This window comes from Cynocephalus volans, chromosome 4 (genome assembly GCF_027409185.1).
Source record: "Cynocephalus volans isolate mCynVol1 chromosome 4, mCynVol1.pri, whole genome shotgun sequence".
Taxonomy (NCBI): Eukaryota; Metazoa; Chordata; class Mammalia; order Dermoptera; family Cynocephalidae; genus Cynocephalus; species Cynocephalus volans.
Window position 1 is genome coordinate 79,460,752 of NC_084463.1, and position 17,565 is coordinate 79,478,316.

A 17,565-nucleotide genomic window follows, 5' to 3' on the forward strand; every position below is an offset into this window, starting at 1 on the left:
TCAGGCTCCCATTCCATTCCCTATAGCAGGACGGCTCTCACCACTTCTGGGTCTTCAGTTAAATTATATAAGACTTTTCACTCCTTCCTCCCATGTCTTAACCTCTTCTGTAATTTCTGTTGATATCTCTTTCTGTGCTATATTATGTGTAATGATTTCTGATCTGTCTTCCAGTTCACTCATCTGTTCTTAAAGTTGTCCCTTGAATTTTTAATTTTCATTTTTTTGGGAGGGTGGTGTAGAAATTTTATTTGGTTCTTTTTAAATATGCTCTGTCACTTTTAATAGTCTCAAAACATTCCCTGCAGATATTTTTTGGCTTGTCTTTAATTTTTTTGTGTGCATAGTAAGGATATTTTGGGTTTTGTTTGGAGTTTTTTTTGGGTTTTTTTTGACGGTTGACAGATCCAAGGATAGAACCCTGGACCTTGGTGTTATCAGTACCACATTCTAACCAACTGATCTAACTGGCTGGCCTAGGATATTTGTTTTGTGTGTTGTGTCTAATAACAGAGTGTCGGGCTGGCCCGTGGCTCACTCGGGAGAGTGTGGTGCTGATAACACCAAGGCTCCAGGTTCAGATCCCATATAGGGATGGCCAGTTCGCTCACTGGCTGAGCGTGGTGCTGACAACACCAAGCCAAGGGTTAAGATCCCCTTACCGGTCATCCTTAAAAAATAATAATAATAATAATACCAGAGTGTCTGAATGTCTACCCTCTTTCTGTTGTATGTTTCTGATTTCTGTTTCTGTTGGCTCTCATTTATGGTGACTTGTTTCCTTGCATGCTTTGCCATCTATATTGTCTTTCTCCAGATAAAATTTGTCTTTGTTTCTCCAGGCTTCTAGGGCACCACAAGTCTTAGACCATTTTGAACTAAATTTATAACTTGAAGGTTACTTGGACTGTCAGGTGATTTGTGCTTTGGAAACCCTGTTTACCTATGTGTCTCTCTTTAACCATCAGGGTCCCAGCTTAAGCAGGGGAGGAATTGCATCAGGTTCACCACCTTGGGCAGACCTGGGCTGTGGTACTTCTCTCCGTTTCTCTCCATGACTCTCAAAACCAGTGTTAACATTTTCCCAGGTGACAGGTGTCCTCAGGAAAAAGGAGTCTGCGTGCTTCTCTGAGTTCTAGTTTTTCTTCAGTTTTGGCCTGGTAGTTCCTTACTATGTGATCAGCTTTTCAATGTCACTGAGAATTTTTTTTTCCCCAGTGTTTGAGGCCACAGCTGGGGTTGTCAGCAGAAGTGTTTGTGTGAATAGGCTAGCCTACAATGAACAGATACAGAGGCTTTATTCTTAATTTTTAATTTAAAACTCATGTGTGGCTGCCTTCTTTCCATCAGGACTGTATGTCTCATAGGGATTTTTGTGAGCATTTTTTCAATCTCCAACATCAGCTCCTTCAGAATCACTATGCCAATGAGACCTTCACAATCATTCTGTAAATGACTGCTGCTCTGTTCCTCATTGATAACATGGAATAAAGTTTCTGTTTGCATAGAGAGACCAGAGACCAGTTACGGTGCTTTAAAAGTTTTACAAATTGGCATGACTGTGAGAAAGAGGCTATGTAAGTAAACCTAATTAATATGAAACTTCAGATTTCCTGAATTATGTTCCAGGCAAACATGTTATTGTGGTGCCTTTTGCAGCATAGCATTGTGGTTAAGTACCCAGGCTCTGGACTCAGGCCTGGTTCGGTCAGCCTGCTGTTCACTTGCTGGTTCGGCACTCTTGCACTGTAGGTGCTGTGACAACAGGGTCTGCATCACTTTTGTTCGTCATTGTCTCCATGATGCCTGGCATATAGTAGATGCCCATAAATACTTGAGTATGACTGAATAAAAATAACTTAGCAATTATGTAGTATAAAGGTTTAGAGCATGGTTCTAAAGTCAGAAAGATGTTGGTTTTTGAATCCTAACTCCTCAATTTACTAATTGTGTGTCCTTCAGCAGATTAGTTAAGCTTTCCATTTTTAAGTTTCAGTGATCTCATCTGTAAGATGGGGTAATGACTGCATCTACCTCATTGGGCTGTTTTGAGGATTAATTGGAAAGTATGTGTAAAGTACCTGGCATGGTGTCTATACATATTATCCCCTCAGTAAGTGTAAACCAGTGTTGCTATATAGCATCAGGTCCCTTAGCTATAAATTTGGCAATGTTGTATTGGATTCACAGAGTAGTTATAGTAAATGAGCTTAAATTTGTCTTTTATCTAACTGATTTGATCTAATGATTTTACCAGTTTAACTGATTACCTCCAATACTGGGTCTTTTTTGAAAAATGAACTGAATTTTTTAATTAATGTGTGAAACATTTTTATCATATTAGATTTGCTATTTTTTAGGTGTCTGACAAAATAACCATGGGGTACTAACTATATTTGCCATCACTTTGGGACAGAAGTAACGTTAAAACTATAACTTCTAGATCCTGTTATAATGGAAAAGTGAAGAGAGAAATAAAGGTCAAATTCTATTATAAAAAGCTCCATAGAGTATGGAGATTTATTGTTGTACTGAAATTTTATTGGGAAAGCCAGCAGTGGTTGTACATAAGAGTCGACAGAACAGATTTTTCCATTGAAGTTAGCAGAGGACAGGGACTAAGCAAATAAAAGATACCTCTGAAGCCACTGCCTTTACATATAATTTACCACTGTAAGTACTGCTGCTGCTACTACTACATATACTACCAATACTACATGTATTTGAATGTTTACTGACCACTAGGCACTTGCCAAAGAAATTCACATTAACTACCTCTTTATTCTTTCTACAAATTTTTCCATGAAGCATTAACATTATTTTACAGGTGGGGAAATTGGGATTTAAGGAAGCCAAGGAACTTGGCCATAGTCACCCATCTAGTAAGTCAAAATGAGTCTAACTCCAAAACCAGAGCTCTTAACCACTGTACTACATTACCTTCCTAACAAAACATAGTGCTTTTTCCAATAAAGTTCATTTATGTCATAAATGTCCATTCATCTTTTGCTGTTTGCTGGGGCTAAAAAGAAAGGTGTCTTGTTTTCAAGGATTTCAAAATTAGTGAATAAATCACTAGTGAATAAATATTGAACAGAAATATTCTATCAAAGCATCATGATCACTGGTGATTTCATTCAGTTGCCCTGTCCAGCCTTTTGAGTAGAGTAAGTTGTGAGACCAATAATTGAGAAGGTCAGATAAGAAGTCTGCTTCTGCCTTTCATCTGTCCTCTCACATAGACATCACAAGACTGGGGGTAGAATCTGGAATAGGAAACTTGAGCAAATAATAACTGTAGGCTAGGTAGAAAGATTCCTGAGGTTTTCTGACTAGGAGAATTTTGGACTTTGTAGAATTCTTTGAGTGTTTAGCTCTTTAAATCCTCTTTCTTTCCTTGCCCTGTTGTTTAGTTTGGCAGTTGTCTTGGGGGAGACATTTTTAACATTAGCAAACTTGTAAGGCTTAGGAGAAAATAAACCTCAATTAAGTGTTTGAAATTTATTCTAGGTTTTGATCTCAAGGGAAAAGAAAGGGAAATATAAAGGGCTAACTAAACTTTAAGTTCTAACTAAGTTTATAAAGTAAAAAAAGTAAGGATTCAAAGGAAAATTTTATCAGGGAATAAAAGATTCACTGTTTTAGAGTTCCCCTCTGGCATATTTCTTAGGTATGGCTATCAAGGCAAAGGAGAATGAGAAAGCTTCTGGAAACACATAGCTCCTAACATAGCCACAGGGAAAGGTATCATCAGCCACAAAGAAAGAAGGGAGTAGGAGGCTTATCTTCAATGTATTTGTAGTTAAGTGGTTAGGTGATCAGATTTTATCCTTCAGATATTTTTCTATAAAATATTTTTAGTGTGGGTGTATTTAGGAATACTGCTTGTTACTGTATTTGAATAAGCTGGTAAATCATGAGACTGACAATTAGGCATTGAGTTATTTGAGCATATAATTCCACCTCCCTTCAGATTTAAAAAAATATAAATGGATTATAATTAGTCATCATGGGTTTTTGCAGATGAGACTTAGAAAACCTTCAGCTAAAGACATGTAGAAATTTTTCTAAGTTATTTTAAGAATGACATAATGGGTGTTTCGTCTTTTCATTCTAGCCTTTAAATCTGCAAGACAGCAGCCCTCCCGAAATGTTGCTACTAAGAATTATTCAGAGGTAAGAAAGAAAGTTTTATGGTTGTATTTTAATAACGTGTTTCCTGCATTGTGAATTGTCAGTTCTTTGATTTATAAAGTAAACAAAAGAAGAAAAAGTGTGGAACATTAAAGCTGGAGAGAACTTTACTGGTTATCTAGACCAAGGGCCTCTAAGATTTTTTTTCGTTTGTTTCCTTTTTAAAAAATAGTGGTTCACATGATTAGAAATCCATAAATGTTATATATACAGTAATATTTTTAAGGATACCAGTGTTGAACCAGAAGGGTCCATGCATGGAATACTAATGTTGAAGGTGAGTTCAGTGAATATAAAGGTTTTATTTACACCTGGGTTATTTTTGTTACTTATACTCATAGTAGTCTGGCTTGTACCTTAACGGCTGATGCTAGACTGAAGACAAATTAAAAGGTCAGAGTCTAAAGATCTTTGTGTTCTGCTTTATTTTACTTTTTTTATTTTTATTTTTTGGCAGCTGGTCAGTACGGGGATGGATACAAACCCCTGACCTTGGTGTTTATAAGGCTCTGCTCTAACCCGCTGAGCTAACTGGCCAGCCCTTGTGTTCTGCTTTAGATTTAACATGGGCCTTCTGCTCCTCCTTTGGATTCCAAAAAGAGTCCAGTGTGGACTCTCTTATTACTTCATTTTCAAAAACCATGTGTCTTAACTCCCAAATATACTCTTCTCTCTAATATCCAAGTTTCTCAGTAGCAGCAATATTGATGTTGGACCAGATAATTCTTTGTTGTGAAGGACCATCCTGTGCATTTTAGGAGGTTTAGCAGTATTCTTGGTCTCAGGTGTTTTCTTTCAGTATTTTGTCCTTGGCTTCAACCTCATCTGCACTTCAGTTCGATGAGGACATAGCAGATGTGTGTATCAAGTGTCACTATAACACAAGATATAGAGGAATAGTGTTTTAGATGATAGAATTAAGAGTCAGAAATATCTTTATTGGGTCTTAACACTAACAAGTGGTATTTAAAAGGGATAAATGTAACAGAAAGATATTCAGTACTTCCCCTACAGTCTGATACCTCATTTAAAATTAAAGATGGGACACTGATGGTTTGACCCCTCATCAGAACCCATGAAGAAAATAACAGCACAGTCTGCACACAAGCCTGTGCTGAGCCTGTTAAAGTCACTCAGTCTAACTTTAGGGAACCAGGCTCCTGTGATGGCCATGAGAGAAGTGAGCTAAGGCATGTAGTAGGGAATACCATTTGTGAATGAAGAGGGACATTGGAGAGAGATCAGACTCAGCTTTAGTTTTAATAGTTACCACTTACATGGTTTCTGCCTCCTTTTTTGAAGCTTTTTGTATACAGATGTTCTTCAGTATCCAAAAATCCCCCACAGATACTGAAATTCACCGATGCTCAATCCCTTATATAAAATAGTGTAGTATTTGCATATAACCCATGTAACATCTTCCTGTATACTTTAAATCATCTCTAGATTACTTGGCATCTAATACAAGGTAAATGCCATGTAAATCATTGTTATACCGTATTGTTTTTCATATGTATTATTTATTGTAGTATTATTATTTTTTAATTTTAATTTTTATTATTTTCAGTCTGTAACTGGTTGAATCCAAGGATGTAGAACCTGTGGATATAGAAGGCAGACTGTATTTTTTTTTAAAAAACACTTTTAGGTTCAGTTACTTAATTCATTTTTATTCAGATGTTCCATTCCCACAAACACTATTTGTTGCTTTGTTTCCCCCTTAGGTGATTGAGGTGGATGAATCAGATGTGGAAGAAGACATTTTTCCTACCACTTCAAAGACAGATCAAAGGTAGGTGCAGTGACTTCCTGCAAAAAGAAACATCCGAAAAAATTAGAAATTATTTAGTATTCTACAGCTACAAATTTTTCTACATGGTAGAAATTTACCAGATTTATTTTCAACTACTAAAGTAGGTAGAGAAATGAGAAACAGACCAATGGCTAGTTCATAGAGTCGATGAAGCCTTGTTGCAAGTATTTGCATTGAAATTTAAATAACCTGTAATTTGTTTACTTTTGTCTTTATTGCTCAGTGATTTTCTTGATGGACTGCTATGTGGTCCCCAATTAACAGAAAATAATTTTATATTTTGTTAATATTTGATTTCAGCTTTTCATTGTTATATTTTTATGTACTTAATTACACACAGTGCTTTGCTAAACACTAAAAAGAGGATCACATAGACTTACTCTGCCTTCTGAGTTCTTATAAGCTCTTCTGGTTCTTCTGGGTTTTACCTGTTGCTGTTAAGCTTGACTTGATTCACTATTACCATTTTCTTTTGTACGTTAACATTTTGGGTGAGGGCCGGCCAGTGGCTCTCTTGAGAGAGTGCAGTGCTGATAACACCAAGGCCATGGGTTTGGATCCCTATATATTGATGGCTGGTTTGCTCACTTGGGAGAGCGTGGTGCAGACAATGCCTTGTCAAGGGTTAGGATCCCCTTACCGGTCACCTTTTGAAGAAAAAAAACACAAAAAAGACATTTTGGGTGAACAGTGCTTAAGCAAAACTCAATTAATGAAAATTTCTACTTAAGAAAATAATCAACAGCCTTTTGTTAATGCTTATTTTCTGTTTGAGCATTATATTAGGTCTGATGGGAGACATAACAAACATTTAATATGTTTACTGCATTCAGGCAACTTATTTGAATCTATTAAAGGATGATTGAATCAGCACATAATTATGTGTGAAATTTTATGTTACAGACTAGATATGAGTGTTTATGGTCTCTGGGAAAAAGGAGCAAGGAATGTGGGCTATAGTAGAAGAAAAAGCTTTACAAAGGGGTGTCTGGCTAAGGCTAAAGCTAGGGCAATGGGGTGGCCTACAGACTCTTCAAACCATTGTACAGACTGGCTCACAGACCCCTCATATACAGACTGGGTCAGAGACTTCTCATATGCAAGGTTGGGTCACCAGACCCCTCATGTGCCTGGCTGGGTCACCTGACCCCTCACACGCAGGTCCACAAGCTAAGTAATTGGGAAAGATCCTGGGAGCCAATGGTAGATGACATGAGTTCAGTCCTCTGCTTCCTCAGCAGCAGCAGCAGCAGCAGCAGCAGCAGCAGCAGCAGTTGCGGCAGTGGTGGCAGCCTCCTGGAACATCCCAGGGGCTTTGGCAGCAGCAGCCACAGCTTGCAGCAACAGCCTCCAATAGCAGTAGCGGCCTCCTCATGGCCTCCCTGAGGGCTTTAGGCCCTGTGGATCAAAGCCACTCATCCTTTATACTTAAGTCCCATAACCCAGGACACCTAGGTGCGATTCAGACAACCCAGGAACACCTGGGTGTACACACACAGTTACATTAGACAGTAACCAAGGAACACCTAGGTGCACATGCATATGTACATCAAATGCTCGGCAAGATTCCGAACATCTGAGGGGCCCTGACCATTTTCCTGTATTTTCCCTTCCAGGGGGTAAAATTTACCTGAGGTTTCAAAGATAGGAATTGCTTGGCTTAGTAGGGGGAGAATGATGATCTCAGCTGAGAGTTGTGACATGAGCAGAGACTATAGAAATAAGGGGGAGATTGAGGAAAAGCTTTTCATTCGTGTTTCTCAAGCTTTTTTTCATGATCTCAGCCATTTTGTTATGAAAACTAAATGACTGGGCCGACTCTGTGGCTCACTCAGGAGAGTGCGGTGCTGGGAGGGTTCGGATCCTATATAGGGATGGCCATTGCGCTCACTGGCTGAGTGCGGTGCGGGCGACACGAAGCCAAGGGTTGCGATCCCCTTACCAGTCACAAAAAAGAAAAAAAAAAAAAAAAAAACTAAATGACTGAAATTTAATTAGATTGCTCCCTACCAAGAGAAGTTAAATACTAACAATGAAATTTTATTGGGTAGGGTTGAGCTTAAGAGGGCCAAAAAACATTATAATATCTAAGGTTTTTCACCCCACCTCACCCCCTGGAATCAATTTTTGTTCCTTGGCTGTAATACTGACCTCATTGAGAATATATGCTTTATGTGAATTAAGGGTCAGTGTTGTAAAAGTTGATAAGTATAGTTCCGCATTCACCTAGTAGATCCATTCAACCTTATGCTAGGTACTGGATATAGAAAGATGAAAGAAATGTATCTTCAAGAAATATACACTTTAGTGGTATGCTAAATACAGGGCAATGCTAATCCACCAAGATGAATGTCTTGTTCAAGTGTAATGAAATCTAAGGAAACTGCCAGTGTCTTCCTGGGAAAAGGTCATTGAGGGTTTTACAAAGAAGGTAGGTAGCATTTGAGATGATGATCAACAGATGTGTTAGAATGTGTTGAAGGAAATGATCAGGGTGCAGCAAGAAAGAGCAGTGGCAGAGGGCACAGACATCCACTTTGAAAGGGTGGTCAGGGGAAGCCTCTGAGGTGATAACATTTAAGATGAAATGCTAAGAATAAGACACTTGGCCTTGCAAAAAGCAGAAGGAAAAGCACATATAAAATGTCTTGAGGAAGAAACCAGCTTAGTGTAATTTAGGAGCCAGTGACTGAAGTGTTATGGAAAAGGAAGTGGCTTGAGGTGAGAACAGAAAAGAGGGGCAGGGCTAAATCAAGCAGCAATGGCAGGTAAGCATAGTAAGGATTTTGAACTTTATTATAAATGCAACGGAAAGCCAGGGAAGGATTTTGAGAGAGGAATGGCACTGTCCAATTTACTTTATAAAGGCTCCCTGTGGTTGCAGTGGGACAGGAGTACTGTAGGTACTGGAAGGAGGGTACTATAGTTTGTCCAGGTAAGAGAGATAGTGGAGGCTAGCACAAGCTGGTGGGGGGGGGAAATGGAGAGAATAGACTGTTTCAGGGTATATTTTGAAGCTAGATATGACAGAACTTGGGGATAGATTGAATACTTGGAGTGAAGGAGAATGAGGAATCAGGTTGATTCCTCAGGGGTCTTGCTTGAGCCTTAAGATTGTGCCATATATTGGGAAGGGCATAAAAGAAAAGAGGAACAGATGTTTGTAGGATGATGGGCATAGAATCTGCTTTACGTATGAAACGTTTGAGATGCCTGTGAAATTTACATGAAGAGAGGTTATAGGTGATTGGATATATGAATCCAGAGCTCAGGTGAGGGGTTTAGAATGGCACCTGGATTTACCTCTGGACGGCATATAGATGGTACGTGAAGGCATTGGAATAGATGGGATCACCTTGAAGGAGAAGGCAGAGAAAAGAGCTGTGTTTTTATCCTGGGGTCTCAAGTTTTAGCTTGGGTAAAATAGAAAAAGCAACAAGAAAAACTTGAAAAGAATCCAGTAGAATATAGAATTACAGAAGCCCATACTGGCCTTTGTAGAAGGAGTAAAAAATACCAAGAAGGGCACAGATGCAAGTCGGTTTGTGTATTTGTGGTAAGTAGTTGAGGGAGTTCTTTTAGCTCATAAAGATTTACTTGAATTTCTCAGGTTTTTTACATGTATTAAACAGGACTCCTTTGGTTCCAGCTGGTAGAAACCTAACTCATATGTACTTGGGGAAAAGGAGACTTATTGGAAGACTATTACGATGTCTCAGGTTATGGAAGGAAGAGTGAGCCCCTTTCTAAGTCCTTGTTTGTGTGTTCTTGCCTTTGTAAATTAAAACACACAAACAAATCAGGTCTAGCTTTCTGGTTTTTTTTTTTCAGGAGTGGATCAATAGATGAGTACAGTACGGAAGTTTAGCCTGTATGTGTGGCCCTTTTTTATTGTTGGAACTAATGAAAATACTATTTTGGTATATTTAATATATGTTTAAGGATATTAAAAAAAATCTCGATTTTGTTATCATTTGGGGTTGTCTGCTTTTCAGCAGAATAAAATGTCTCTTGACTTCTTACTTAGTCATGAGGTAATAATATAATAACTGACAGTTGTTTAACACTTCCTATGTGCCAGGCACTGTTCTGAGCCCTTTACAAGTGAATTAGCTTGTGTGGTGTTCCCAACAATCCCTGGAGATAGATATAGTTATAACTGTTATCCCCATTTTACAGATGAAGAAAATAAGGCACAGTGGACCAAGTAACTTACCTAAGGTCACCCAGCTGGTCACACAAGCCAAGCATTCTGCTCCTAAACTCATCTCTGTTGTTGCTTCTTAAAGTAGTAATTAAGCTCTCAAACCATTGTGCAAGCAATAAGAATTATTTAAATTAGGAGAGACTACTTAGAAATTGACATTTGGGAAACAAATCTGAAATCAGCCTTGGCAGACTTGTGTTTCTAATGACAGCAACTGTGAATGACTTTAGACTGTTTTTATAGAATTTCTTAGGAATGGCAGGGTATGGTTATTTCACTTAATTTATAATTTATAAATATCTTATAATTTATAATTTATAAATATCTAAGTTCTGTCACTTACTAGGTGTGGACCTTTATAAATTCGCGGATCCTCTACCTCTGAACCTTAGTTGATCTTCAAGTTTGCTTGACAAATGCCCCTGTTCTTTACTTTTGTGCATGAGGATTTGCGAAATTTTCCTCTTTTCTTCTGACACAATATCTCTTGATTCTCAACTTATTTGTCCAGACAAGACCTTTGGACATATTTCTTTTGCTGTAACAACATTCCAAAGGCTGTAAAACTGAGCACTAAGAATTCACAAACACTGCTTTCATTTAAGATAGGGGGTTAACAAACTTTTTCTAAAAGGGCCAGATAGTAAATATTTTAGGCTTTGCAGGCCAAGAGGCAAAACTGAGGATATTATGTAGGTAAGTGTGTAACCATTTAAAATGTAAAATTTCAAAATGTGAAAACCATTCTTAGCTCACAGGCCATAAAAAACAGGGAGCAGGCTGGATTTGGCTGGCTGGCCAGAGTTTGCAGGCCCCTATCAAAGATGACTTAAAATTCCTGTTATAAAAAGACATAAGGATTTACTACAAGTGAAGCTTCATAAGGGAATCATGATTTTCTTGTCCACTGATAGTTCCCAGTGCCTATCACAGTACTTGGCAAAGAGCAAGCACTTGGTAAACTTTTACTATTTGATTTGGATTGAGCACAAATAATGCAAGCAGTGAAGCAACACTGGAGAGTGGTGAACCTTTCCAGAGATCCCTTTTTCCTGGTACAGAAACATTTTGAATAAAAAATATTTCAATGTTGCAACAATTTTCAGAAGTGGGCGATGGTAGGATATACATTATCCCTGTTTTACAGATGAGGAAATTGAGGTACAAAGTGTTAAGTCAGTTGCCCAAAGCCAAATAGCAAGTAAATGGCAAACCTGGAATTCAAACCTTGGCCCGGGAGTCCTTTTCCTTATCATTAAATTTTTACTGCCTGTAACAAAGATTAAAGAAGATTGTGTTATTTTTATTCAGGGCTGCTACTAGGTTGAGAAACTTAGCTAGAAAGTCACTTCTGACGAATTCTATAGTTCATTGTCTTTGTTTTTTCCTTTTTTTTTTTTTTTGCCTCAGATGGTCAAGCACATCATCCAGCAAACGCATGTCCCAGAGCCAAATAGCTAAAGGAGTCGATTTTGAGTCAGATGAGGTAATAAAGTACTATTGTTAAATTTTAATTATTTTTTAACTTTTATAAAATTTAAATAGAAACTGCTAGCTAGTTGCTAAAAATTAATTTTAAAAATAGCTTCATTGATAATCTTCTTTTGAACTACAGTTAATTTTAATATTGAACAAGTAACATGTGTTGCATGTGCACCAGTCTAATTATCTCAGATATAAAAGGCCTGCAGACTTGTAACATAATGATGTTCTCTCAGCTCTTATTTAATTTGTCCAATTAACAGTAGGATCAGAGTTTTTTTAGCTCTTGTCGTTTATATGTTGAGAGGTGATGATGATGATATCCTAAGAGCTTTTAGTATTATGTTCATGGAATATTTATCAAGTACCTAGTACATGTACTCTCTTATCATATATAAAGTAGTACATGGTGACTTTCATGTCATGTGGGTATTGAGGCATTGACTGAAATGCCATCCGGCAGGATGTGTGGAAGAAACTCCAATTCAATAGGTCCGGCCCGTGGTTCACCGGGAGAGTGTGGTGCTGATAACACCAAGGCCACAGGTTCAGATCCCTATATAGGGATGGCCGGTTAGCTCACTGGTTGAGCGTGGTGCTGACCACACCAAGCCAAGGGTTAATATCCCCTTACCGGTCATCTTAAAAAAAAAAAGAAACTCCAATTCAAGATCGTTGTATGAACCAGACAATAGATAATCTCCTCTGAGCTGAATGAGGAGGACTAGGAAGAGATATAATCAGGATTTGCCTCTTGCCTTTATTCATTTGTTGTTTCAATTAAGCTGAGTTAAAGCTACATGACTGAAGGATTCTGGCCTTTCTGTTTCTTCCATGGCTGCCATTTCAAGGGTCTTTGATAGTTGTTAAATTGCTTAAAGATGTTTCTCTTATGCCTATCACCCCTTTCATTTCTTTATTTTTTATTTATTTAAAATTTTGTGTTAAAAACACATAACATAAAACTAACCATCTTAACCATTTTTAAGTGTACAGTCCTGTAGTGTTAGGTTTGTACATGTTATTGTAAAACAGACCTCCAGAACTTTTTCATCTTGCAAAACTGAAGCTCTGTACCCCTTAAACAGCAAATCCCCATTTTCCCCTTTCCCCAACCCCTGGTAACTACCTTTCTACTTTATCTTTCTATGAATTGTACAACTCTAGGTACCTCATATAAGTGAAATCATACAGTTTTTCTTTTTGTGACCGGCTTATTTCATGAAGCATAATGTCTTCAAGGTTCATCCATGTTGTAAGCATGTGACTTACCCCTTTCATTTAAAGCTTCAACTGCTGCTGTCATGGTCACTGTTATCTGAGCTACGGTTTTAAAACAGCTTGAGAAGGTTCACCAGAACTCAGGCAGCAAGAACTCAATCTATCTATTAAGTACTAACACATTTCTTCCAGGAGGGAGATGAGCAGTAATTAACTCATTTGTTAATTTCAGAGCATTTAGATACGATTACATATTATTGTTAAAAATTTGTATACTAGTTCATGTTAACTGCAAAGAAGAACTGTTAGCAAATTATCTATTAGACTTTAATTTGGATTTATCTCTGATTTATTAACAACTTCTGCCTTTGATAATAACAGAAAATGAATCAGGAAATGAAAGTGAATTTGTATTTCTCAAGGCGTCCATTTCTCATCCATTTCTCACCAGTGATAGTTAACTTAGCTAACTTAGCTAACATTTGAATGTGTTAATACCAACAACAAAGCCTAACATCAACTAATTATTTATTTTATTATTTTAAACATAAATCAAAAATTTGCTAACAAATTTGCATTATCTTCTGAATATTTAGTTACAGAATACGTAAGAATCAATTTTATATGATCCTCATTAAATTAGATAACTTTGACTTACCTGAGGTTTGCTAGTTGTTTTTATTCTCTTTATTTAGATTCTTAGTTAATATCTGATATTTCTGTTTATTCTCACCAAGAATATAATCTATAGCCCACACCATGGGAACTCTTGAAATACTTTATCTATACTACTTCTTTTTCCAAAAAGCTGTTTGAAACTTTCCTTTGCTAGGTTGTTTCTTGCATCATTCTGAGAGTAGCTATCTATTTCTACCATTAAATGGATAATGGAAAGTAAAAATTACAGGTGTTTCTGAGTTAGCTCTTCTCCATATGGCTTCATTATTTTTTGGCTGTGAATTTCCAGAACAGCAGATGTACCCATAGTAAAATGTAAATGGAAAAAAACCTACTCAAAAACCAAATAGAAGTGATTTGATGATTTTTTTTTTTTTTTTTTTTTCTGGCTTACCCACATCTTACTTGCCTTTATTAAGGTTAACAATTGAGAGAAATGGGCTGGCTGGTTAGCTCAGTTGGTTAGAGCATAGTGCTGGTAACACCAAGGTCCAGGGTTCAATCCCTGTACCGGCCAGTCACCCCCCCCCAAAATAATAATAATTAAGGGAAATGTGTATGGTATGTATTTTTGGTATATATACATACATACATTCATAGGATAAATTTTTATTTTTATTTTTGTTTAGTTTTTTAATACCAGCCACTACACAGCCAAAAATATTCACTTTTAATGCTCACTAAGAATTTAATTGGACTTATATATTCACACATATAAAGGAATAGAAAAATAAAGTCTACCATATGTGAAAGGAGAAGATGACTCTCACTGGTACTGTTTTGCCCATGAGAACTTCTCCTTTCCCAGTGAAGCCTGGAACAATAGTAACATAACATTTATATGTCATTTCAGGACGACGATGATGACCCTTTTATGAACATGAGTTCTTTAAGAAGAAGCAAAAGATAATGTATTTAATGACACCTGGAAATTTTCAAGATTCAGGAAAAATCAAAGCATTGCAAGATGAGAGTTTATAGTTAAAGACTTTTTAAGTATTGCTGTTAACTAAAGAATTTGAGAAAGATCTAAATAACAGAAAAACTGTTGAAGAAATAGTATTTTTGAATATCATTTCCTGAATATGACTCCATTGCTTAAGAAGTTTCCCAGCTCAAAGACAGACATAATAGTATTGGTTCTCCTTATTTTCTAATCTGGTTGTTACCATTACATGGGATGCTCTGTAACATTTAGAGTGTTTATTTTCCTGAGATATATTAGTTTGTATGTTAATGAGTAGTAAGAGCTTTGCTTAAATATCATTTTTGAGTAAGGATTAAAATAAATCCACCATTATACATTTCTGCTTCATGGTCAAAGACTATTTTAGTATTTTATTGTTACAGTTAGCCAGAGTTGAGTGAAGGAGCTTATAAAATTTAACCTCTTTATAATTTTAATAATTTCTAGAGGTTCTGAATTTTCTGAAGATAAAGCAATCTATGTGAAACTGTGCCTAAGCTTACTGTTTATTACTAAGTATGTGGGTTTTTTCCTAAATGTTTGTTATAGTATCAGCCACTAAGACTTTGAATGATAAGATGTACCTTATATTTTGAATAATTAGATGTAAATTTTTATTAAAAAGTAGAACAGTGTGTTTAAAATTACTGTTTTTTATTTTAGTCATAGCGAAGATTTCAAAAAATTCTCTTCCCTTCTAGTGGTAGTAATTTTCTCTATTATTCTCTTATCATTATTTGTTCTCTCTCTCTCTCTCTCTCTCTCTCTCTCTCTCTCTCTCTCTCTCTCTCTCTCTCTCTCTTCCTCTCTGTCTCATTTCTAGGAGGAAAGGAGTTAAAAATTTTAACTATATCATCTCGAAAGTATCGAAGAACTTTTTTAGAGTGGTCCTTTGAACCTTATGGTTATATTAGATTAAAATATTGAAATATAACTTCCATGGAATATTGATGCTAAGATTTCTCATCAATAATATTTTGTCTTAAATTTGGTTCTTATGAAACATTTCTGAATGGGCAATTCCAGAAATCCTAGTGAAGCAGCTCATGTTAAATTTGTCTTTTCTGACTTGTTTTAAGAGGAAAATTAGAATTTGACTTCTTCTGATTTAAGTTAAATAATCCCATTCTCCTCTTTAAGACTCTGTAAAAAGACCCCTGAGAGTATCCCTTCTTTTAATCTCATGAGGCAGCTATATTTAAAGACTCTTTAAGGAAATTATGGATCTTGGCAATACAACAGCCTGACATTTCTTCATAGGTAGAAACAAACACTTGACTGAACAATATTCATGGCCATCGGAATAATCATAACTAGAATGTGTCAACTTATAAGAGACAGAATTTGGATAGTGGCTGCTTCTATATTATAGCATCTTTGAAATGGCCTAAGTCAAAAATCACAATATAACATTCTAATTAGTTTCTTTAAAAAGGATTTTCTGTACATAACTTGAGCGTTTAGCACTAACTTGGCAGAAGGCCTTATCCTGAGAAATATGCTCAGGCAGACTTGCCCACACCTTTACTGTTTTGAACGAAGCAGAAATGAAGTCGGGGTGAGCGTTGCTGTCGGTGATGGAACGGGAGGTGGTCTGGGAGGCAGTCCTCTGGGCGAGGCACTGCCACCCCTGCATGTGGCAGGCTGGCTGGGATTGGGCTACAGGGCAGCCACTGCTACTGGCTCCTCTCCTCTGCCTGTTGGATGTGCCTGGGTAAGGGTGACAGTGCGGACATGTTCACAAAAGTATCCTGACAGGCTCCTGGGGAAAAGGAATAAGGCTTTCTCCCTTTAAGAAAATTGCTCTGGGGTGTGAAAAGAGGTACTAGATGTGATGCACTTAGCTGCTGAGGAAAGTGATTCCACAGCAGTTACAGAGGGTGGAAATCTCTTAAGTTAATCAGGTCATTTTGTAGATAGTGTGTGCCAGGCCCTGAAAATAAGATAAATAAAATGTGAGAGGAAAACCTTTTGATTAAATATTGCTGCATAAATGTGCCACGTATCCTTGATATTCTGTATTGATGCAGCAAAATCTGTTGTTTTTTTGGTTGTGTGCGGGGGGGGGGGGGGGGTTTGTAATCTTTTTCTGACCTGTTGGTATATGTATGTAGAGGTCTTTAAGAAGATTCCAGAGCACCTGCAGTTGGCTCTTGGAGGCTATGAGAGAGAAGCAATGAAAACATTTGGAGGAAAACATTTGTAGAAAATCCTTCCATGCTCACCAAAGAATAAATCTCTTTCTGGTGTTTTGTTTTCTGTCATAAAAATATACTTACATGGTTAGGAATGCATTGTAGCTCTAGGCAATTCTAGGAATCATAACTATTGCTTAGAAAATTCAAGCATTTAGGCATGTGATCTTTAATTCAAGTACATATAAAATATTTTTTTTCTAAACTGTTAAAACAGCAAAATAAATACAGAAACGCCATACAGTTTAACAATTATAAAGAAAGCACTTGTGGAATCGCTATTCAGGTCAAGAAATAGAATATCATTAGTATCTTGGAAGCCCACTGAATGTTCTCCCCTCTCTGGGTAACCAGTCCAGACTTCTGTAATTCAGAAGCACTTACTTTTGCCACAAGGTGGTGCTTCCACCATTAGACACAGTTAGGATGATGCAAGTGCAAATCTAAAATTAAGAAGTTAGTGTAGTTTTGAAATAAATTGCGAACCTATGCAATAATACCATAATTAGCCTTCCAGTCTTATATGTAAATTGCTTTACATATTTCACCTGGTTTAGTTTGTTACTATGAGAATTGCCAATTTGATAAATTTTATGTATAAAAGTTCAAGAAGAAATAAAATGTTTTATGTTTTAATAAAGAGAAAAATCCTCTGAGTAAAAAAATAGTTTCCCAATGTAAAACTTTTCTCTGGAAATGTATAATACTTGAAAGCAACTTTCTCCCCAAATAATAATTTGATGTCCTTTTTTTATATCTGTTACACATTTAATTCATAGTATTTTGTGGATTTTTAAAGCTAACTACC

The 17,565-nt window shown here is 36.8% G+C and overlaps 1 protein-coding gene and 1 non-coding gene across 3 annotated transcripts in view; both read left to right on the forward strand.

Annotated features, from left to right (window-relative positions):
- Positions 1–15,142, forward strand: part of MRE11 (MRE11 homolog, double strand break repair nuclease) — a 63,501-nt gene extending 48,359 nt beyond the window's left edge. For both annotated transcript variants that reach the window (XM_063093489.1, XM_063093490.1), the window contains 4 exons: positions 4,118–4,176; positions 5,919–5,986; positions 11,625–11,700; positions 14,449–15,142. In XM_063093489.1, the coding sequence (XP_062949559.1) occupies positions 4,118–4,176; positions 5,919–5,986; positions 11,625–11,700; positions 14,449–14,505 (260 nt within the window). In that variant the 3' untranslated portion in view covers positions 14,506–15,142. The remainder of the gene's footprint in view (positions 1–4,117; positions 4,177–5,918; positions 5,987–11,624; positions 11,701–14,448) is intronic.
- On the forward strand, positions 14,039–14,112 carry TRNAT-GGU (transfer RNA threonine (anticodon GGU)). The gene has a single exon. It is a non-coding gene; the product is annotated as a tRNA-Thr (tRNA).
- Positions 15,143–17,565: the final 2,423 nt, after the last annotated feature.